The 25,276-nt window shown below is 36.1% G+C and overlaps 1 protein-coding gene across 3 annotated transcripts in view; it reads right to left on the bottom strand.

Annotated features, from left to right (window-relative positions):
• gbb (TGF-beta family member glass bottom boat) overlaps positions 1–25,276 on the bottom strand; it is a 113,644-nt gene that overhangs the window by 12,046 nt on the left and 76,322 nt on the right. For all 3 annotated transcript variants that reach the window (XM_089099390.1, XM_089099388.1, XM_089099387.1), the window contains 2 exons: positions 12,402–12,633; positions 10,038–10,192 (listed from right to left, as the gene is read on the bottom strand). In XM_089099390.1, the coding sequence (XP_088955516.1) occupies positions 10,038–10,192; positions 12,402–12,633 (387 nt within the window). The remainder of the gene's footprint in view (positions 1–10,037; positions 10,193–12,401; positions 12,634–25,276) is intronic.

Consider the following 25,276-nt stretch of genomic DNA (forward strand, 5'->3'; position numbering starts at 1 on the left):
GAAAGAAAACTTAAAACTAATCCGACTGAAAACTGCAAAAAATACAAGACCACATAAACATACAAAACATAAACCGAAAAATCTATCTAACTGTCAAACGACAAAAAAAAAAAAAAAAAAAAAAAAAAAAAAAAAAAAGTTTTTCAACCAAACCTTATGCAAATGGAATCAAGTCAGTCGTATAGGGTGATCAACCTACCTTGCGTGAAATATAAGCGTAAAAAAGTAGAAAAGATAATCCTAAGACTTCCTATTGAACTGTTTTGTTTAAATGCTCATTTCTCTGAGCTAGGCCATAATGGAAAATGAGACACGCATATCATGTTTGTAACAGCCACCTCAGACTGCTAAATATCGAACCATGACCTATTTTGGCTGGAGTTCAGACAACGGATTTTTAAAGAAAATTTCTTATGAAAAATATTTCTCATGCAGTGCTATTTTGATAATAATACTTTTTAGTCAGATTCAACAGAGCAGTAATTCGTAGCTACACGGAAAATTTTGAAACTTTCCATGAAACCCCTCAAAAACGACTTCAATTGGAAATAGATATTAACCAATCCAATCTCTCTTTGACAAAACTCTTTTCTGGATGTTAACGGTCCCCATCTTTAATAACAAGGAAAATCACACCTTTGCAGGGGTAGCACTGAAGTTGCACTGACGTGTCTTCTTCTTTCGTGTTTTTTAGCCCATGGGTGGCCCTTTTGAATCACTGGTTGTAAAATATTGGAAAAGGGCTCATTTGAATAGAAAAATTCTAGATACCTTTTTGAGTGACGAAATAGGTTGCACCGCAGCAAAGTGACTTTTTTTGCCATTTTTGTTTACCACGAAACACCGTATATTTAATAAAAAATCATAAAATTATGAGTTGAAACAGTTTTTAAATCTCAACTAACTGTAGGAGCATTACTAAGTCCTAAAAAAGGTACAATAAAAAAAACATGCAAAGCAGTGTACATATAGATTACACTGCTCTTGTGGAAAATCTTCTATTGGCAGAACTCAACAGAATCTAGAAAATAGGCTCCAACAACACAAGATAGCAATATATTCCTCCTAAAAGTATAAAAAAGACGAGAAATTTTCGATTCAGTAGTTGTGGAGTATTTATTTCATCTTCTGCACCGTAGCATAATAATTGATGGAACGAAATTAATCAACAATTGCATTGGACTGGCGCGAAGTCTTAGAAACATGATAGAAATAAAAGAAAATATTTATTAGATGACTGGTATGTATAGAGAGGAAGGAGATTACAGATTAAATCCTATGTGTAATAGTTTAATCAAAAACAATTCAAAGAGCCTCTTATAACTCTAAGAATGAAGATAATGAGAATTTGGAAAGTCAAAAAATTTGAACTTGCTGAGTAAAGTTTCAACATACTTCCTCCAGATTGGCTAATGAAAATTTATAAGATTAGATACATTATTACATTAAAACGCATTTGGCTTGATCTTGTTTTCACTAATTTAATTAGGTTGTATAATTAATTAGGTTGTCTAATTAATTAGGTTGTATAAACCTAGGTTGTATATAGACATTATCCTGAAAAATAGGGATAACTATAGAAAGTATTAGTTCATTAAATATATAGTTTTGACAACCTGATCGTACATCGTGTTAAGGGATTTCCATAAGGGATTCCTTTCTGATTTTATAAGGTATTATAGTCCCAAAACGTTTAGGATACACTTTTTAAGCTGATCCCCCTAAGTCCCCAGACCCCCTTGCCTTCTATACTGCCTAAGACTTTCAACTCCATCCACCAAGCCTTTCCCAAAATATTACAGAAATAGTATTTTGATAACCTGGATGTATATAGTTAGTCCACTTCCCCTCCCCTTAACTCTCCCTTAAATTTTAAACTTGATACATCAAACTGATCTCGATATATTGCAGATAAGCCGCTGCTATAATCTGGTAGCACGCGTCTTTTGATTACCTCCCTAATTAACTGCATATAGGTTATAATTGCAATAGGAGCGTATCAGATCATGGGCGCCCATAAGCTGAATTCCAGGTGGGGGGGGGGAGGGAACCTCGGCTAATTGGCACTTTTAATGCTTTATAATAAAAATCTCAGAAGAAAAATTTAAAAATAAGGCAACATCATTCAGCCAGGGGGGGGGGGGCGGACGGGCACCACCCCCTTATGGACACCCATGTATCAGATGGATCAGAGACAAATCTTATTTAGCCAGTTCTTCCTCCCCCATCATAAAAAAACAAAGCTCCCTTCCCCCACCCTCCCCATATTTTCCTAACAGTACCCGAAAGTTTCATTTCCATCCCCCAAGGCTTTCCTCAGACATTGCAGATTTGTTCGTTCGATGTTCTTCAAGCACATAGTGTATTTCCATCAACCCCTTCCCTTACCTAAACTAAAATTTGAAATCCTAAGTCTCCCTAATACTCTCCAACACTCCTCAAAACATTCCCGGAATATTAAAGATAACTTGAATACTTGAGTGAACATTAAGACCATGGATTTACCCAAGTGCGTGTGTCATTTCCAAAATATATCCTTGAGAAAATCCGCCAAAGAAACAAGCCCTAAGAGCTACTATCCCTGGGGCTTTGACGTCAAATATACCCCAGAGGCATATTTTTAGATCTTAACTTGGGTCCAATCTTATGCAAGGGGGGAGGGGAGCAGGAAAGGTATAGGAGGGTGGATGGTTGTCCCCTAATGACTTCTGATCCTTAAAAAGGGCGCTGAAACATTTAATCTATAATCCAATAAGCCCCCTTATAAGCTTCCACAACTAGCCTACCTTACGAAGTGGCCGAGGGAAAATATTCTTTGGCGGGACCTGTTTCGGGGGAACTAATATTTGTTTCTTTTGTGTGTATTTTTATTCTATTTTTTGTTGTTTATATCTGGGCTCCCATAGCCCAAGGACTTGAAGATATAAGTTTCAGGTTAATGGTGGAATTTTTTAAACCCATTTTCGGCCCCCCTTTTTTAGGGAGGGGTTGTACCTCACAACATTATTTTACAAATTAGGTTCCACTTGGCCAAACGAATTAAGGCTGTATGTTTCAAATCCATCATGGACGAAACATTGTTGAACAATTTCCGGGTTCACCACCCGCTCCCCCTTCCCACAACAAATAGTTCGATCTTTCTGACCCAGGGAAGAACCCCGGAAAATTTTTAGTCAACAATGCACCCTTACATCACGCAAGTCCCCTTTTTTCTGTGATAAAGCCCATGTGTACACAGTCAGCAATGATTTACAGCCCTTGCTCCAGGGACTGTGGGGATCCTGATATCCATGGAGGAATGTTTAATGAACCTTCCGACCACTCTGCGAAAAAATGGCATTCGAAAATTTTGATAAGAAGTCTTCTGGGGTTGCGAGGGCACGCAAGTATAATGAAATTATACAATTAGTTTTAATTCCAATTATCAATCAAAGTGTTTTTGAGCCATCGAATATACTTAAAGGGACAACTATAAAAGCTATTATTAAAAAGTTTCAGAACCTCTGTGCTAGACAGGCTCCCATTGAGTTTTTATAGCTTTGTGTAATTTTGATTTTCTAGTTTTTATAAATTTCTTCCACAAGGAGCCTGATTTTCCGCACTTTATTTCAATTTCATCTGCTCCTGTAGCTTCAGCTGATAGCAGGAGCAAATAGATAGCTCTGTATAGACAGGCTCCCAATTTAGAAATAAGTCAGTAAAATCGATATCGTCTCAGTATCAAGTCAATAATTTCAACTTCGTTCATTCATTTTATTATGTCATTAATTTTATTCTTCTCATTCTCTTTTATTGAATTAAAATAGCATATTGTCAGTAAAACTAGGGCCAGCTCGTCATTACCGTAAGTAACCTTAGATCAACCTTGCGAAAATAAACAGACGCGTTACCGACAAAGGGAAAAATGCACAGGCATGGCGACCCCCGAAGGTGTAGAAATAAAACCAAGAGTCATGACGATAAGAAATTTCTATTGCTTCTTAAAGAGTAGGTGAGATTTTTACGCCCGAGGGGAAACTTTGCAGTACTGCACTACCGTAGAATCAAAACTCATTGTCTAAAAAAGAAGGAAAACGCCTTTGCGTCAGATTTACCAAACATGCCACTTTATCAATTAGCGACACCGATACCACCGCTACATACCTTCTTTCTTATCAGATGCAACGTTGTAGCGTTGCCTATAGTAAAGGCCATACGGCTTCAATGTTATATTATTATTAATTTTTCCAGAGGCACTTTATATGGAAGGGGTCGTCGAAAAATCTTCAAAGGGGGTTTATCGATTGCAAATCGAGAGTTCTAGTACCCTTTTTGATAGTCAAAAGTTATTGGAGGGCAACAAGCCCCCCACACCCAACGTTTCCCCAAACACATCCCATCAAAACTTTGTGTTAGCCATTTTGTTCAACGTAGTTGATTCCCAAATAGAAAATATATTTTTGAGGAGGATACTCCCCCAAAACCCTCAAGGCATGGGTTTTAAGCTATCCCCTGGGGGCATATAAGGTTTTTATAGAAGGCATTGTCGTAAAAACTTCACAACAGGCTCATTCGATTGGAAATTAAAGAGCTAGTGCCCTTTTTCATTGTCGAAAGTGATTGGAGTGTTACTAGCCCCCTCTTCCCCCACGCCCATCATTTCCCCAAACACATCCAATCAAAATTTTCAGATAGTCATTTTGTTCAGCGTAGTTGATTTCCAGATAGAAAATATATTTTTGAGGAGGACACTCCCCCACAACCCTCAGGGCAAGGGTTTTTAGTTATGCCCTGGGGGTATATAAGGTTTTTATAGAATGCGTTGTCGTAGAAACTTCAAAACAGGCTCATTCGATTGGGAATTAAAGGACTAGTGCCCTTTTTAATAGTCGAAAATGATTGGAGGGCAAATAGCCCCCCCCCCCACGCCCATCATTCCCCCAAACACATCCAATCAAAATTTTGAGATAGCTATTTTGTTCAGCGTAGTTGATTTCCAGATAGAAAATATGTTTTTGTGGAGGACACTCCCCCAGAACCTTCAGGGCAAGGGTTTTAAGATGGTTTTTATAGAAGGCGTTGTCGTAGAAACTTCAAAACAGACTCATTCGATTGGAAATTCAAAGGGATAGTACCCATTTTAATAGTCGAAAGTGATTGGAGGGCAACTAGCCCCCCCCCCACGGCCATCATTCCCCCAAAAACATCCAATCAAAATTTTGAGATAGCCATTTTGTTCAGCGTAGTTGATTTGACTGAAAATTGAAAGTTCTTGCTCACTTTTTAAGAGTCAAAAGAGATTGGAGGGTAACTAGCCCCCCCCCTCCAAGCCCTAAATACATCAGACAAAAAATTTGAGAAAGACATTTTGTTAAAATAGTTCAAAGTTCTGATAACAAAAAACTCCGGTGTCGACACAGCCCACCAGGGCCCAAGGGTAGGCGTTTTAAGTTATGCCCTGGGGCATAACTTATTAAGGGGGGTTATAACTTATTGGAAGGGGTTTTGTATGGGAAGAACACATAGGAAATATATAATAATTATCCAATTATAAGGTTAAAATACATACTCTGTGATAGATGCAAAATTGCTTTGGCACAAATAATCTTATTAAGGTCAAGTCCAAACAGTTGTGATGCCTTTGTTTCAGTAAGTAAAATGGTCTGAACCCCTTTATTGGAGCTATTTTTTCAATCCATTCATTGTTGTCAATTGCTGTCCACAAGTTATGCAAGCTATATAAGGATTTTCATATATAAGGTTTTTAACAAAGAGGTAATCGTATAGACTTTGAAAAAAGCCTCATTCGATTTAAATTGAAAGTCCTAGATCTGTTTTTTAAAGTCAAGAATAGTCGGACAGTAAGTAACCCCCCCCCATGCCATTAAAACTTGAAATTTTTTGCAAACAAAACCCAACAAAAATTAATTAAAAAAATTTTTTTCGAAAAATAAGTTTTTCAAATAAAATTAAAGGCCATTTTATTATTAAGATCCGCAGACACCCAATTACCTGTTACAACTAAAACTCAAAACGACCAGAAATTACTATTAAAGAATAAATGAAACCCAAAACAAACATAAATTAAACAAACAACCATAGCAAAAAACATGTAAGTAGAAATACCATAAATGAATAAATAGATTTTAAAATGAGTAAGGCTTAGATTGAATATGAAAATCAAGCTTAAAACTAAAACAAATATTTTGCTATTTAAGTATAAATGAAACTTAAGACGAACAGAAATTAAATAAAAAGTCAATGGGAACAAACATACAATATATATTAATGTAAATGAATAAATAAATCTTAACACAAGTGAAACATAAATTGAATATGCAAATCGAGTTTGAATCAAATAAAAATAACCACAAAAAAGAGTTTGGGTATCGCCTCACTGCAGAAGCCTAAAACCTACTGCGTCATTGGCTGCTTTACTGAAAACGAATTATATTACAAATGTTTTCTTTTGTACTTAATATTGAAAATAAATATAAAAATACAGTAAAATTTTGAACTGATGAGCTTTTAGCAATTAATATCATTATGCATCAAATATTCAGTTTGATTTATTAGTTCTTTTCAAGATTGGTCAAGACAAATACAGTTTCACTACAAGCAAAATTTGGATACTGCCCCCTTCTTTAACTGTAAAAACCTAAAGCTTTCTGCGTCGTTGGTGCTTCACTGAAAACGAATTACTCGTATATTACAAATTTATAACTTTCCAGTTCTTAAAGCATTGAAAATAAAAATAAAAATTACAGTGAAAAAAAAATCTTGAACTGATGGATCTTTCAACAATTAATATCATTATATATTTAATATTCAATTTGATTCTGTTTATACTTTCCAAGACTTTTCAAGACTCATATAGTTTTGCCATTTTTTTTTTTTTAACTCTGCCAGTTTTTCTAACTAATCGTGTTAGTTTGTTATGAAAACATTCTATTGCTTCTAGGCATTTCTATTTGAGCGGAAAACTGCACCTCAAACTTTATGGAACATGCATTTTCTTGCATGAAACACCAAAATATAATAAAATGTCAAGTTTCAGAGTGTTCCACAACTCGCAAGCAAGGGCCATTGGTATTTTTTATTCCGCATGGTCAATTTAGGGGATGGAGGGTAGGATAATTCTCGTAGCAGCCCCATTCCGTCGTAGTATGATTCACATTTTCAACACCTGGCGTCCGGACTATCATATAATCTACCAAGCATACAACTACCCCAAATCAGTATCAATAAATAAATGAAACCCAAAACGAACAAAAATTAAAATAAATATTAGAGTCAAACTCAAAACGAGCATAGATTAATATGAATAGGGTTCAAAACCCCTATGCTTTCTAAAAGCCAGAATATAATTTGTACTTTACTGAAAAAAAATTCAAATGAGTTTACTGAAAAATGTGCATTGTCAATTTAATATACATATGCTGATATTTATTCCCAAAAATGTTAAGTAATTTTTATTTCTTAAAGTTACAAAAGTGAAAACATTTCAAAGAGTTGTTTTTAGTAAAGAGCCAATGACGCACTAGGTTTTAGGCTTCTGCAGTAAGACGATACCCAAAATCTTGTTTGTAGCTGTTTTTATTCGATTCAAACTTGATTTGCATATTCAGTTTAGGTTTCACTCGTTTTAAGATTTATTCATTCATTTACATTAATATATATTGTATGTTTCGCATTGATTGTTTATTTAATTTCTTTTCGTTTTAAGTCTCATTTATAATTTAACAGCAAAATATTTGTTTTAGTTTTAAGCTTGATTTTCATATTCAATCTAAGCATTACTCGCTTTAAGATCTATTTATTCATTTATATTATTACTTGTTGTATGTTTTTTGCTATGATTGTTTATTTAATTTTTGTTCGTTTTGGGTTTCATTTATTCTTCAATAGTTATTTTCTGGTCGTGTTGAGTTTTAATTTTACAAGGTATTTGTATCTCCTTAGCTTAAGTTTAAAATGGCCTTTACTTTTCTTTGAAAAACTTATTTTTCGGAAAGTTTTTTTTTAATTAATAATGATAAAAGAACATCGTTTTTAATTAATTTTACTAAGACTTTGTACCTGCATCGTGCGATTATTCGACATTTGTTCCTTACAGGAAAATTATGTTTGTTTTGGATTTCCATGTGAATAAAGCTGATCAAACAGTTCATGGTAACGAACTTTAAGTAAGGAGCGACCCGGCTCAATAGTAACCCAAACTCTATAAAACGGAATTTTGATACCAATAGATATATCGAAAGAATTGGCTTATTACGCTGATTTGAAATATATAATTTTCGTTAAGTTTCGGCTTCCTATTAAAAGTTACGAGCCTGAGAAAATTTGCTTGATTTTCAAAAAAGGGGGAAACATTCCCTAAAAGTCATAGAGTCTTAATGACAATCACACCATCAGATTCAGCGTATCAGATAACTCTTCTCTGGAGGTTTCAAGCCCCTAGCTGCAAAAGTGTGGAATTTTGTATTTTTTTGCCAGAAGAAAGATCACGGATGCGTGTTTTTTTCCCCCAGGGGTGTTTGCATAAGCCCAGGGGTCCTAGAGCATCGTGATAGGGCTTACTTGAACGGAAATTAAAGTTCTAGTGCTCTTTTTAAGTGACAAAAATATTGAAGGACAACTAGGCCCCCTCCCCCGCGCCTTTCCCCCCGAAATTTGCACATTGTTTACGCATAGTATTTGTTATTGGGAAGTATGTATATATTTTCGGGTGGGGAGGGGGTCGAATTTTCTGCTAGGGGTTTCCACGGGGAAATTTTCGATGGAAGGGAAATTTACAAGGGGGGAACTTGTCAGGGGAAATTATACACTGAGGTAATTCCTATACAAAATTGCTTTTCATGTCTTGCTTTTTCTTTTCCGTCTCAATTTTAGGCGTGTAGATGTTAAGGATCATGGTCCGTGGTAAATTTTCACCGTGATTGAATTGTCTAGAGGATATTTCCTTGGGCAGGGGAATTTCTCTGTGTGGGTGGGGCCAGATTTTCTGTTATTATTTAAAAACGATCAGAAATTAAATAAAAACAAGTTTTTCAACTGAAAGTAAGGAGCAACATTAAAACTTAAAACGACCAGAAATTATTATGTATATGAAGGGGATTGCCCCCTCCTCAACACCTCGCTCTTTACGATAAAGTTTGAATTTTTTCCCGATTCTTCAAGAACGATTCCTGAAACACAAGGGTCGTTTAATTAGAACAAGAAGAAGTTTTTTTAGAAGTATTAAAAAAATTTAGCCTAAAGAACGAGGTGTTGAGGAGGGGACACTCCCCTTCATGTACGTAATAATTTCTGTTCGTTTTAATGATTCTCCTTACTTTCAGTTAAAAAAATTTGTTTTTTATTCTATATTTTTCAAAGTTAGATAGTTTGTCATATATTTCAGACTGTTTAAGATTTATCTTCTTTTAGAAAGTTTTGGTATGTTTTATTTTGCTTTTGTAGTGTCTTACTGTCTGAACAAAAGATGGAAATTTTGCCACGGAATCATACTGAGATTCCGTTCTATACATATAATGAATCGTATTTTTGAAGTTTGGTGTACAGGGTTTTTTAGATTAAAAATAATTTGAAAGTTTGCAGAAAATTGTCGATAAAAGGATAATTTTCTTATTTTTAAGCCAGTTTAGATACTTCTTATTGAGAAATTCTAAGTATTATCATAATTCTGGCTCGGTGAATGGATAGATCCCAGACTAATGAATCTAATGGCATTAGTGTCTTTTAGTGTCATTAGTATCATTTGTGTCATTAGTGTCATTAGTATCATTTTGGTGCTAGTTAAAGCTACTGGCTTGACGCGAAATCGCTAGTCTCAGAGGCAACACGTATCTTAATCGTTGATACTTTACAATTGAAATATTCAATATACTCAGTTTTCTTTTCACTTTAGGAAAGAATCCTTATTTCACTATTTGAAAAATTTCAAAACCGGAAAGTGAGGCACATTGAGGCCCCTTTTGCTCTGGGCCTGAACTAAATGTAGCAAAATATAAAACGCACAGTATTTCAAGCTAGCTTATGATAATGAATTGTGCTACCGGACTCTATTCCTCTTGCTATAACCATTAGGCCAAAGTTTGAATCAGGATTTTCAATCCATTCCTTTACTGTATTGGTTAGATTCAGCGGAATCCATGAACCTTCATCATGGTCAGTGGTGTTGACTTTCAGTATAAGTTCCAAATGATATTCTCTAAAAAAAGGAAAATGAAAAAATAACTGTGGCAATTTGTTTTTTTTGCTATAGTTTTGATAAAACTATGTCCCATTTACACTAACCGTTTCTTTTGCTGAATTTAAATAAGCAAAGTAGGGTTAATTAAAAATGTTATTATCAGTTAAAATAAACACTTATCAGGCTCCTATTCACTGGCATAGTTATCAGCAAGAACAAATATCAGCCTCCCATTTACTAGCAGATCAAAATTTGCCCCAGAAATGGCCAGATTTACTGAAAAAAGCATATTTTTTGTTTGTGTGTAGCAATGCATACATGACACACAGACACACGTAAATTCGATTATATATATACCAGTAGTAAATATTCCAGTAGCAAAATTGCTATTATTTTCATTTCGATTAAAAAAAATTCAATTATGTCACATCTTGTAGCTTACTCTACAGGCTACACACTCAAATGAATATGTTGTGGGGGAGGAGAAGGTCACTGAGTAGCGTTGCGGTTGGCAGTTATTCCTGATGACACTTGGTTAATTATTCAACTTGAGGACCTACTGGGTATAAAAATCACACCGGATATTTAGCACCTACTTTGCACGATTTTCTTATTTCTAAAGCTTAAATTTAAATAACTTTTATATAATATTTCAATAGAACATTTCATTATAATTTCAATATGATTATAAAATATTTTAATACAGAAGTTCTATTTCAATGTAAAAAACAAAAACAAAAAACGGAAAAACGGTAGCAACCAAACCGACCTCAGACGAACTCAGTCCCACTTGCAGATTAGGTTCCCTCACTTCCTCATATCCACCAACAGTTGCAAATTTTTATATTAAAATCTTATATTTTGCGACAAATATTGACAGGAACTTCAATTTTCATCAAAAAAATAATTGAAAATTCTACGCGTAAAATTTCATAATTTTTTCTGTCATTTCCTGCAGCTTACTACTGTTTTACAAATTATTTTACTGGTTCTGCCTATCTCTTCTCAACACTCTGTGATTAATTGAGGCCCAATTCCTGTTTTAACTATGATAGTCTTGCTTGACTACTTCTTTACGACTTTTAATATATCTTGCCGTCTGACTTTACCTTCTGGATCCTCAGTAATATTATCCAGAGTCGTATTTAAAATTACTAAATTTAAGCTTTGGTGTCTTTTCTTATTCCCTTACTTTCTTATTCTCGTAAGATTTGTCATTCAGAAATTTCTTGTTTCAACCCTTCTCTCTTTTAACAGACATAAAGCTTTTTCGTTAGTCTCCCTAGAAGTTTTTCTAACTATTCTACATAATACATATTTTTCTACCTGGCTGATCATTTTCAATCATTCATTCCATTCATCTTCTCCACAATCAACTAGTAAAATGTCTAAATTTATATCGAACTGTTCTTTGAAGGTCCCTCTCAAAATTTCATGCTGCTGTCTATCGGCATTATAACTACCTGGTAAATAGTTGCCTTTCCTGATTTTCTGGTTAAACTGACTATAGATACCACTAGATGGTATTATTTACTTTCAGTATCAATAATAGCCCTTCTACATACCCTAGTATCCTCTGTATCGATCCTGTTTGTTTTGGACTTAAAACAGCATAATAAATAAGGTTAGTAACGTTAAAACTGCCCGATACTACCCCATTTCCCACTTCTACTAACATGTGAAACTAATGGCATTATCTCATACTACCTATCTCGTTTTTTTTCGCTTAACACTAAATGGTATAGTTAAATGCCTTCAAAATACCCATCATAAATGTATAAACCCACTTCGATTTTCCTTTACAGGGTAAAGACCAGCAAGTTATTAGGCGAAACCTGTTTTATTCTTTACTTCACATTATTTTGGCTTGTGGGATTTAATATTTATGTATTATCAAGTGTTAAATAGGTTTAAAATGTCAGTAAATACACAACAAAATCGTAAATTTAAATCTAATCTATTTCTTAAGTGATTTTTTTCCATAACAAAACGTATTCCTCATATGTTTGTTGTCTTTACTTATTTTTACAATAGATTTAAAGAGTGCTTGATAAGAAGCAAGTGACAAATAATAGAGTGGAAACAAAACTTTGCTTTACAATTTCTTTAAATCTCTTGAGATTATTTATTTTTAATTTTCGCTTACAAACTTTACGCGTATTTATTAATCGTGTTCAAACATTTCTTGTAAAATAAAATGGACCAAATTGCTAAAAAGAATACTTACGTCCCAGCCAAAGAGGGAAGTACTTGATACACTTGAATTGTAAAATCTTCTTCACGAAGCAATTCATATTCTTCATAATCTTCATCCTCGTATTCACTAAAATAGTCACTTTCACGACGTTGTCGGAATAATCTAAGCTCAGCTCCTACCAACACCGAATTTTCTGGAATTTCTGACAGATCAAACCAAAGTGGAACGCCTTTTCCATGTCTTATACTGTGGAGATGGTGACCTAGAAGTGGAGATAACGCAATTCAATTTGAAGATATTTCTTAGTATCGCCAACCCACACCAAAAACCACATATTTTGTTTTATTTTAGGAAACTACTTTGATGTATTTCTTTATAACTGGAAGATTCATGTTGTTTCAGAAACACTACTCTGATAGAAATTTTCTTACAAATTTTCACTGTACCTAAATTTTTAATATAGGCTACTGCATATACGTGATTTTCAACGTCATCCTGGTGTTTGCTATGTCAAAGGTAGATCGAATCCGAGTATGTGATGGTCTGATTGATTTAAACGAAGAAATTCTTTGTTCGAAATTTTTATATCACTCTCTCCTTTCGATTCGATATTTCGAATCAATGTGTAATTCTGTATGACGATGGCTATGGCTGTGATTTTTATATGTTTAGTGCCGTATTATGATAATAACTGCCGCTGATCGGCATGACGGTGTAAGGAGTTTGATAATAAAATCGTTTTATCTTATCTTTATCCTTCAACTCTTTCTGTCGACCTTCATTTCCCATTTATATTTTTCATCCGACACAACTATTTTTTGAAAGTTGACAGTATTCGTAGAATTACATTATTTAAACATTTGGTACTTTCCCATTATATGGGCACTTCTAAAAAGTCAAGTTTGGTTAATGCTAATGAAATAAAATAAAATAGGATGTATATATAATAGTTTATAAACAAATTTGGGCCATATATTTGCACATTAGGGGTGGAGGGGGGGGTAGGTAAAGCATTGCATATATTAAATACGTAACCTAACCTATGTACCTTTTTCTCCCGCTAAAACCCAAAAAACAACAGTTTATATATTGTAAATTCAATGAGAAACCACGCTCTTCGATCAATTTAGTTAACAATTACCCGCTTTAGGAGTCTCCATCACTGCATTCATTCGACTGTCTATAGCCGAAGTGCCCATATAATTGGAAAGTACAAAATTTTTTTATGTAGCTTTCAAATCGATCAGTCTTAAATAGGCGAAATACCTGTAACAGCTCAGGGTTAAGCATTTTCCCAACACTACCTGTAAAAAGGTAGAATCATGTTCATAAAATTTCTATGGCTAAAATTCTCAGCCATTTGAGAACAACACCAGGCATGTACATGCCCAAATATTCAATTATAACTATTTAAGTTATTATAAATTATTATCATAAAAAAAAACTAAGAAAATTTCTCTTTTTCAATTTTAATTAGAAAACAGTAAAGCATCACAAAATTTCGCTACCCCTTCGATAAACCCCACGTTAATGATTGCGTGATTCCAAAAGGAGATAGCTTGGCAACAGCCTGTCACTGTTATGGAATTCTGGGTCTCACAATCTCCATAAGCCTGGATCTTGCAATTCCGGAGAAATTACGCATAATGATATTAGTTTTAAACCGTGCAGAAATGATCAGGGGCGGATCCAAGATTTTTTTTAGGGGGGGGGGCGCAAAATAGGTTGATCAAATAAATTTGCGTTAGGAACAAGTTTATTTGACGCAAACTTGCCTTAATTAAGCAAATTACACTACTTTAGACTACGTTACGGGGGGGGGGCCTGGATCCGCCACTGTAAATGATCCTTCACTTTTAAAGGACAGCAGCTAGTGACATCCCCACAAATTCTTGATGGTGGATGGGGAGAGTGGTTGGCATCAGAATTTCAGTAAGAAATTCTGAGAGTTCATCAGAATAGGGAAAGCTTTATAACGCTATTTACCCAAGAGATAAAACATAAAATCGCGAAGAAAGGAAGAAAACGAGGACAATTAACAGCCAGTGAAAAAATTCAAAAATTATGCAAATATTTCGGTCAAGACCTCCGCTTGATCGTCCTCAGTGAAGAATAAAACTGATAAAAACATAAAAACCAAACCCTAAAATAAAAACACAAAACTAAAATTGGACGACCCTTTCTTAGTAACGGTGAGAGGGTAACTGAATAAAAAAACACAAGTCTAAATGGCATTTCACAATTTCATTTTATGTAAAGTACTCTCAAGGGCTAATTGCTTTCCAGTTTGTTTATTTTTAGAGATTCCATTTGATTGCACAATATTATTTTGTGGACATACGTAAAAACAATCAGAATTAATAATTTCGTCATAAATGGGACTAAGAAAATTTTCTCCAGTGTCTCTGTTGTGAGCTACCTTTCGGTAAATGTGCTTTTCTATTTCAACTGCCTCCCTGAAAACATGCATGAGACCTTTAGCGTGGGTAATAATGGAGGTTTTTTTTTTTAATTTCTGGATAAAACCAGCCCCATTCTGGGTAGGGGTGTTTATAGAATTCCTTGTTCTTGTGGCTGTTTTTATGTTGGCAGAACCCAACAGCAATTGGGGGAAAGGTTATCTGAACATAGGTCCTCCGTCGACAAGGCCATGAGGTTACGCCAAAGGCCTGAGGTTTTTGATTCAGCCTTGGCGCAACATGTGTATGAGAGTCCACACCATTTAATTTTGTTAGAAGAAACCTCCATTTTTGCCCCCGTTAAAGGTCTCACGCAAGTTTTCAGGGATGCAGTTGAAATAAAAAAGCACATTCACCTGTAAACCTCTATTTAATTCTTTATTTGTATGACTTTTTATATTGGCAGATGTGATGGTTTACGTAAATTCCAAAGATACACGATAAACGTTGGTACATGGTCTTTATTAAATAACGTGAGAATACACATAGAGAAAATAAGGTAGCACAAGAACAACTAGCTACAACGAAGGCGAGAGATGGACTGCCTTTCGAAATGAGCGACGAATGTAACTTTCCTGGAACGGAAGTTCCAGTCCTGGGACCGACCCCTGTCCCATGACTAGCTTTTAGTCCCAAGAGCTCTTCCCTGGACCGCTATCGTTGACACATAAAGGCCAAACTAACTAAGACACGAGATACTCGGAAATGCTTCTCGAATTGATGTTAAATACTTTACAGAGTCTCACCTCTGTTGTAAGTTTCATTTTCCAAATTTGGCTTATCCCCTTCTCATTAAACCCCCAAACTTTAATTGAATTCAAAACATTCCCTTCCCAAATCATTCACTTCTCGCCTACTAACATTCTACAGCATGAACTAGTAAACAATTACATAATACAAACACTACACAATACTTGCATAAGTAAAAACTTACATAGTATAAACGAACCACACTAACAACAGTAGTCGGAAACTGGATATTTTAACACTTCATTTTTCTTTGTATACTTTAAAATAGACTTGTTCCCCATACCCCTGAATTTGATGAGGACAAGGAAAGTTGGGATTATGTATAAACTTTGAATTAGGGCAAAAGGAATGACCGGGAGAGGCTAATTAATCCTGAAAATACCAGCGACAAATAAAAGAAGTTGCAGAAACTTTAAAAATCATACCATGCTGCAATGACGTTAAGATATTATTCCCAATAAAATCCTCGGGGTTTTATCGCTGCGGAACGCCTCGGTTTAGACCTATTTGGTTTTTCTCTACAACTTGTTTGTGGTTCAACAAATGGCAGTACTACTGTTGATATCTCTACATAACTATTAGCGCTACGCATTAAAACCATCCCGTGAGGCATCAACCTCATCTCGCGAGATATTACAACCAGCTCCCTCTCCCTGGGTAGCCAAACCGCCCTGCGAGGCATCAGTAACATCTCGCAGTGCAGCAAAAAAAAAAAAAAAAAAACCATCCCGTGAGGCATCAGTACCATCCCTCGTGACCTGAAAACCAGCTCCCTTTTCCTGGGTAGCCAAACCGCCCTGCGAGGAATCAGTACCATCTCGCAGTGCAACAAAAAAACCATCCCGTGAGGCATCAGTACCATCCCACGTGACCTTAAAACCAGCTCCATTTTCCTGGGTAGCCAAACCGCCCTGCGAGGAATCAGTACCATCTCGCAGTGCAAAAAAAAAACCATCCCGTGAGGCATCAGTACCATCCCACGGGACCTCAAAACCAGCTCCCTTTTTCCTGGGTAGCCAAACCCCCGTGCGAGGAATCAGTACCATCTCGCAGTGCAACAAAAAACCATCCCGTGAGGCATCAGTACCATCCCACGGGACCTTAAAACCAGCTCCCTTTTCCTGGGTAGTTAAACCACCCTGCGAGGAATCAGTACCATCTCGCAGTGCAACAAAAAAACCATCCCGTGAGGCATCAGTACCATCCCACGGGGCCTTAAAACCAGCTCCCTTTTCCTGGGTAGCCAAACCACCCTGCGATGAATCAGTACCATCTCGCAGTGCAACAAAACCCATCCCGTGAGGCATCAGTACCATCCCACGGGACGTCAAAACCAGCTCCCTTTTCCTGGGTAGCCAAACCGCCCTGCGAGGAATCAGTACCATCTCGCAGTGCAACAAAAAACCCATCCCGTGAGGCATCAGTACCATCCCACGGGACTTCAAAACCAGCTCCCTTTTCCTGGGTAGCCAAACCGCCCTGCGAGGAATCAGTACCATCTCGCAGTGCCTTCTCAATATCAGTGAGTCCATATATCACCCTCGTCAGCGCAGAAAGAAATTCACCGGAAAAAGAAGACGTGTCTTCTTTCCCCACTATCTGTTCTATCTGTTCATTTTGTATTGCAACCTTATACGCATCACCTAAAAAAAAAAAAATTCTGCACTATTCTCTAACAAATACCGTTTGTAGGACGGTCTGATCCACTTCTTGAATAAATTTAGAGCAAATCTTCCAAGAACTACACCATCATCCCTGGCTTCTAAGGACACCCTACATGACCTTCCTAATTTTTGCATCCTTCTATAGAATAGATATACCCTTTCATCCTTAAATTGAGCCACGCCTACAAACTCTGCGACCATTTTGCCTACTATTTTGCCTGGGGTATATACTAAAAGTAATCCACCTTTTAAACTTGACAAATTTATAATCGTGGGATCCAGATTCCCAAAAAAGGAGCGAAACAAACCATGGGCCAAAAATAACGCAAAGCTTTTGAATCAGACCAATTTAACAACAACTGAAATTTTTGTAACTTTGCAACAAACTCAATTTTTGTAACTTTGTAACAAATTTTGTAACAAACTTAATTATTTTTCCATTTTCTGACTTTGTGAATGGCGTTACAACGTTAAAAAAAAGGGGTCAATTAGCGATCCTATTACTTGGGACTGTTGAGGCTGTTCTATTGGAGGATTAATTGGGGTGGTGCTCAGGGGAGTTGGAGGGTTTGTTGGGACCCATGTCTTGATCTTTTGAAGGTAATCATAAAGTTCATCTTGATCGAAATCAGGATCATTTGAGTCAAATAAAAGAGGTGGAACTATGCCATTTCCCCTCCACTGTTTTACAAAATCAAAAGCAACCTTTTTGTTATATCCAGTTTCCGCCGGATCGAGAATAGGAATAAAAACTGACATATTGAGATTAAAATTTGAAAAGCAGTTATTCTAAAAATTTAAATATTTGTTTTAAACACAGCTCTTTAATTACGGACGCCAGATTTTGGGCAATAAACTTCACCTTTAACAACAAGGGTCTAATAAAATTTACTGGGTTGTTTAGTCGTGCTAAATCACTTACGAAAGGTCGTTTGTCTTATATCTAATTGCAGTTGGTCTCAATTAAATCACTAGCGTCAAATGGAGTCACAATTGAGAATTAATTTTCGATTATCGAATTCACAATGTTAAATTTTGTTTGGAAACTGTCAAATGTAGATCACACGTCGACTGTATAAAATCAGGTAAAAAAAAACACCAAACGTAAAATGGCTAAGTGAAGGTAGAAATCAACCGGAGACTTTCAGTTGTAGAAATTTGAATTAGTATGTAGAAGCTATCGCGAGGAAATCCATATTGGGCATTGTGTAACAGCCTATTTCAAAATGTTCATTTAAAAGAAAGTGTTTCTCAAGAAGGCGCTTTGAATAGAAAAAAGTTCAATACCTCGTAACATTTCGATGTCTTTTTATCAGTCTTTTGTAGTATTTGCAGCTCAATATCACAGTCTGGTAGCGGGCGAAATACTCTTCAATATGTTGCCAGTATTTAGCGTAAGATATCGTAAATACTTATAACGGTCACTCCGTTCCAGGAAAGTTATATTCTCGGTTCATTTCTAAAGGCAGTCCATCGTTCGCCTTCGTCGTAGCTAGTTGATCTTGTGCTACCTTATTTTCTCGGTGTGTGTATTCTCACGTTATTCAATAAAGACCTTATACCAACGTTTATCGTCTATCCTTGGAAATCGTTGACGCATAAATGCCCAACTAACTAAGAAAGGAGATACCCGGAAATGCTTCTCGAATTGATGTTAAATACTTTACACACCAAAAGGTATCTCTCAATAGAAACACTGAAGAAACTTTTCTAAGTCCTATTTATGACGAAATTATTAATTCTGGTCGTTTTTACGTACATCCGAAAAATTATATTGTGCAATCAAATAGAATCTCCGATAGTAATCAAACTGGAAAGCGATTAGCCTTTAAGAGTGCTTTACGTAAAATGAAATTGTGAAATGCCATTTAGACTTGTGTTTTTTTATTCAGTTACCCCTCACCGTTACTAAGAAAGGGTCGTCCAATTTTAGTTTTGTGTTTTCATTTTAGGGTTTGGTTTTTATATTTTTATCAGTTTTATTCTTCACTGAGGACGATCAAGCGGAGGTCTTGACCGAAATATTTGCATAATTTTTGAATTTTTTCACTGGCTGTTAATTGTCCTCGTTTTCTTCCTTTCTTCGCGATTTTATGTTTTATCTCTTGGGTAAATAGCGTTATAAAGCTTTCCCTATTCTGATGAACTCTCAGAATTTCTTACTGAAATTCTGATGCCAACCACTCTCCCCATCCACCATCAAGAATTTGTGGGGATGTCACTAGCTGCTGCCCTTTAAAAGTGAAGGATCATTTGCAGTGGCGGATCCAGGGGGCCCCCCCCCTGACGTAGTTTAAAGTAGTGTCCTTTACTTAATTAACACAAGATTGCGTCAATTAAACTTGCTCCCAACGCAAGTTTATTGGATCAACCTATTTTGCGCCCCCCTAAAATAAAATCCTGGATCCGCCCCTGATCATTTCTGCACGGTTTAATACTAATATCATTATGCGTAATTTCTCCGGAACTGCAAGATCCAGGCTTATGGAAATTTTATTCTGCACTGAGGACGGTCAAGCGGAGGTCTTGACCGAAATATTTGCATAATTTTTAAATTTTTTCACTGGCTGTTAATTGTCCTCGTTTTATTCCTTTCTTCGCGATTTTATGTCTTATCATGATTAGCCAGTGTGGTCTCAGAAATTATTTACCCAAGAGATTCTATGGATGATCTGCTGAAAACTATTTGGACGAATTTGCTTTTCGAGTAAAGTATTGAAATTTCAGCAATTCTAAGTTTCGTTTGGTTCCTTGCTTTTGTGGTTGTTTTATGGATGGCATTTGATGTATTTGGAAGCAGGGAGTAGAATCTATTTCTTGAGCATTCAAATTCATTCCATCGAAAAAACCTAAATTTGCTTTAAATTGGGAGAGAAAAAACTGCCTTACATTTACGGAGAGAAAATCATGTGTTTTCCCCATTTTATATAAAAAAAACTAACTGATTATTAGAGGCACTTGAACTTGCAACAATACCATTCAGCATCAGTAAAAAAAAAAAAAGTATTGTAGCATCCTTTTTGCGGCACCTATGTATACGATGGGCTCGGGACAGTGGCGGATCAAGGGGGGCGAGGGGGTCCCCCCATAGTGTAGTCTAGAGTAGTGTAATTTACCCAATTAACTCAAGTTTGTGCTAATTAAACTTGCTCCTAACGCAAGTTTATCGGATCAACCTATTTTGCCCCCCCCCCTAATTTTTTTTGGGATCAACCTATTTGGCGCCCCCCCCCCTAAAAAATCCTGGATCCGTCCCTGGCTCGGGACACACCCTCAGAAATCCTGAATTTTTCCCGAGTTATTCGGTACTTCCTATTCGGGTACTCGTATGAGAAACCCACTACCGCTCAAGTTGTTCCTTCATCGACGAATTATAGAACCGTTTTTTTCGTTAGTTTCTTTCAGCTTAGCGTGAGACATGACAATGAGAAGTGACAGAATAAATGGAAAATATATAATTTGAGCTATATATTTGCATATTAGAGGGGGAAGGGTAAAGTATTTGGACGATGTGAAGTTAAAAAGCAATTTTTAAATGCGATTCCTGCAGACTCGCTATACTCTACCCCTCCCCCCTTTATTGTGCAAATATATAGCCAAAATTTGTTTCTAAAGTATTATATTTTTATCTTAGTTTGGTATATTTCATTAGGATTGAGGGTCAGCAAAACATATTACAAGAATATTAGGTAGTGGGTATGTCATACAAGTACCCCTATTCGGATTATCAAATAATTTTTTTACCATTACCAAACCCAGACACCGAAAAAAAAACTACAAAAAACAGTCAAGCCTATGTGTCTGTTCTTAGTGTACGTGGTTCTTAAGATTCTTCTTCAGAGTCTGTAGATTCCAAGCCGATTTTTTTAAGGGACATTTTGCTTTGAAGTGGTTATCCAATCAAGTTTATAAATAATATCATAGGCAGCACAATAGCGCTGCCTAAGTAAAGAGCGATGTGAGCACAATGTATTATTTATTATTATTTTTTTTTTGTTAGACCAGGACACCTCGTATTGAAGAAGTTGTCGTAGAAACTTCGAAAAGGGCTCATTGGATTGTAAATTGAAAGGGCTACTGCCCTTCAACTAACGCCCATCCCACGCCCACCATTTCCACAAACACATCAACCATTTCCACAATCAAAATTGCCAGATAGCCATTTTGTTTAATGTAGTTGAAAAGTCTGGAAATTATGTATTTGAGGATGACACCTCCCCCCTCACAGCCCTCAGGGCAGGGGTTGTAAGTTATGGCCTGGGGGCATAAACGTTATATATATATATATATATATATATATATATATATATATATATATATATATATATATATATATATATATATATATATATATATATATATATATATATATATATATATATATATATATATATATATATATATATATATATATAGAAAGGGAGATCATATAAACTTCGGAGGGGGCTCATTGGATTGGTAATCAGAAAGGATGGATAACCCCCCCCCCTCCCCCCACACCTCGTATTTTCCCGAAATGTATCTGATCAAAATTTTGGGATGACCATTTGTTGTCTTAGAAACTTTGCAAAGAGCTCATTCGATTGGAAATTGAAAGGACCAGTGCCCTCTTTAATAATCGAAAGTGATTGGAGGGCAACTAACCCCCCTCCCACGCCCACCATTTCTCCAAACATATCCAATCAAAATTTTGAGACAACCATTTTGTTCAGCATAATTGAAAGATTCGGAAATTATGTTTTTGAGGATGACAAACCCTATCCCCTCCACAGACCTCAGGGTAGGGGTTGTAAGTTATGCCAAGGGGGCATATAAAGCATATATGGAAAATATGATCGTACAAACTTCGGAGGGGGCTCATTGGATTGGTAATCAGAAGTGCTAGTGCCCTTTTTAAGATTCAGAGTAATCGGGGCCCACACATCGTATTTTCCCGAAATGCATCTGATATAAATTTTGTGATGGCCATTTGTTGTCGTAGAAACTTCGAAAAAGGCTCATTCGATTGGACATTGAAAGTGCTAGTGCCCTTTTTATTAGTCAAAAGTAATTGGAGGGCAACAAGCCCCCCCCTCCCACACCCATCTATTATCAAAACACATCCAATCAAAATTTTGAGATAGCCATTTTGTTCAACGTAATTGAAAGGTCCAGAAATGATGTCTTTGAGGATGACAACCCCCTACAACCCTCAAGGCAAGGTTTGTAAGTTATGCCCTGCGAGCATATAAGATATACATAGAAATGGTGATCGTATAAATTTCGGAGGAAAATCAATGGGTCGGTAACCAGAAGTTCTAGTGCTCTTTTTAAGATTCAGAGTGATCAGAGGATGAATACCCCCCCCCCCCCCAACATCTCGTATTTTCTCGAAATGTATCTGATAAAAAATTTGAGATGGCCGTTTGTTGTCGTAGAAACTTCGAAAACAGCGCATTCGATTGGAAATTGAAAGGGACAATGCCCTTTTTAATAGTCAAAAGTGATTGCCAACGTAATTGAAAGATCCGAAAATTATGTCTTTGAGGATGAAAACCCTCCCTTCCCCCACAACCCTCGGTCAATATATACCAAAGCATATTATTGAGTTTCAAATAAAGTTAATACATCATTCGATGCCTTTTTTTATGCTGATTACGAATATAATAAGCATTTCTATCAGAAATGAATTTAAGCCCCCCCCCCTATATAGGCTATACCTAACCCAACATAACCTAACCCTGAATTGGCATATATAGGGGGGGGGCTGAAATTCATTCCCGATAGAAATGCTTATTATATTCGTAATCAGCATAAAAAAACGTATTGAATGGTGTATTCACTTTAGTCCTAACTCAATAATATGATTTGGTAGATATTGACCCAGCCCTCAGGGCAAGGGTCATAAGTTATGTCCTGGGGACATATAAGGTAGACATAGAAAGGGTGATCGTATAAACTTCGGAGGGGGCTAATTGGATTGGTAATCAGAAGTCCTAGTACCCTTTATAAGATTCAGAGGGTGGATAACCCCCACCCACACCTCGTATTTCCCCGAAACGCATCTGAAAGTAATTTATTTACAAAAGTAAGAAAGATGAAAATATTTCAAACGTATTTTGTTTTCAGTAATGCGCAAATTGTGTTCTGGTCTTGAGAAGGCATGGGGGTTATCAACCCTACTCATGTTAATTTTTGCTCGTTTTGAGTTTGACTCGGTTATTTATTGTAATTTCTGTTCGTTGTGAGTTTCATTTATTTATTGATTGTGATTTGTGGTAGTTTTATGCTTGGAAGATTATTTGACTTTATTTTTGCTCATTCTTGGCTTAATAGAGCTCTTTACTTTTCTTTGAAAAAATTGTCTTGTGAAAATAGTTTTTTTTTTAATTAATACTAAAAAAAGATAATGTGCAAGGTGATCTAAAAATGGCTTTAGTCTATGATTAAATTAAAATAACGCTCTCGATAAAGATTTTTCAAAGAAATGTAAATCCTTAAAACGTAGAAATAAAGTCATAAAATGATCCAAACGTAAAACTAACAGAATTCCCTATGAATGAATGAATGAAACCCAAACGAACAGAAATTAAAATGAATAGTCACATCAAAGATAACGATAACAAATACTGCTATGGATGAACAGATGAATCCCGAAACAAACAAATAAGCCAAGCTTAAAACGAACAGAATCTAGCGCAAATAATGGTAGGATTACCACCCTCTCCATAAGCTCTTTAAAAGCCAGAGCCTCATACCCTCATTAGTGTTTCACTAAAAATTCGTATTTTGTGTAGTGTGTTTCTATTTGTCATAACAACAGAATACTATCACAAGTGGGAGGGGGCAATGCCAAAGAATTAAGCATTTTTGGGCTCCATCACCCGCCAAGACTTATAGCGACACTCACTAAAGAGGCAGAAGAAGCTTCAGCTCTAAAAATTTCTGATACTAATCAATCATCGTCATGGTTGCAGCAGTAGTTGCTGCCTAGTAAAGAGCAAACCACAGCTCATAGTCACCAAAAGTTAAGAAATGCGTTTTGAAAAAAATTGCCTAGTGAAAAAAAAATTGCCATCTGACACTGACTCAGGAATGGCAACTATTTTTTCGGTTCGTTTTAAAAGTAAAAGTTTATTGCGAAAAGAAATTTATGGTGTTTTTGAAAAAAACCTGAAACCCGTCAAAAATGGCGTCAGATCAAAATGAAAAGTGCACCATTGGAATCAGAATGGTTGAAAGCCTTTTACAGGGAAATTACAGTCCCATTACTTGAATAACAAAGAAAATTGCTTTTTTGTATCGGTAGCACTGATATGTCTCCCTTTTTTTCTAGCAGGGCTAGGGGGTGGCCAGAGCATCGTAGAAAGATGTGTAATAGCTCACTTGAAAGAAAATTAAATTTTTAAGTGCTCTTTTAAAGTGACCAAAATATTGGGGGGGGGGGGCATCTAGCCCCCCTCCCTCCCTACAGGCCCCCTCCCCCCAAAGTCATCTAATCAAGATGTCGAGATAGCCATTTTGTTTAATATAGTTTAAATTTTCAATGCCTGTTGCTTTAGTGATTATATAACTCTCCATAGTTCCCGGAGAAAGCGCTGTACGCCGTGTTGGTATCGGGGGTATCGATATAATCTGCATCGGTATGGGCGTATAGCTATAGGACGTTTTGGTATCCTAATTCTTAGTAGCTCATATATACCTCCTTCCTTCCTATAAATTCCACCATCAGCAAGTTCCAAGTCAAGGTTATAGTGGTAGCTGCAACCTAGTAAAGAGTGAACCACAGCTTACAGCAACCAAAAGTTAAAAAGCGCGTTTAGAAAAAAGCTACCTAGTGAAAAAAATTGCCATCTGGCATTGATTAAAGAATGACGACTAGTACTTCGGTTCTTCATAAAAATAACGATTTATATCCAAGAAAAATGTATGGTGATTTAAAAAAAAAGCCTGAGGACACCTAAAAACGGTGACAGAACAGAATCAAAAGTGTGCCATTGGAATCAGCATGGTCGAAAACCTTTCACAGGGAAATTACAGCCTCCCACCTTGA

The sequence above is a fragment of the Artemia sp. Qi Xiang Cuo genome, chromosome 13, assembly GCF_049724085.1.
Source record: "Artemia sp. Qi Xiang Cuo chromosome 13, ASM4972408v1, whole genome shotgun sequence".
Lineage (NCBI taxonomy): Eukaryota > Metazoa > Arthropoda > Branchiopoda > Anostraca > Artemiidae > Artemia > Artemia sp. Qi Xiang Cuo.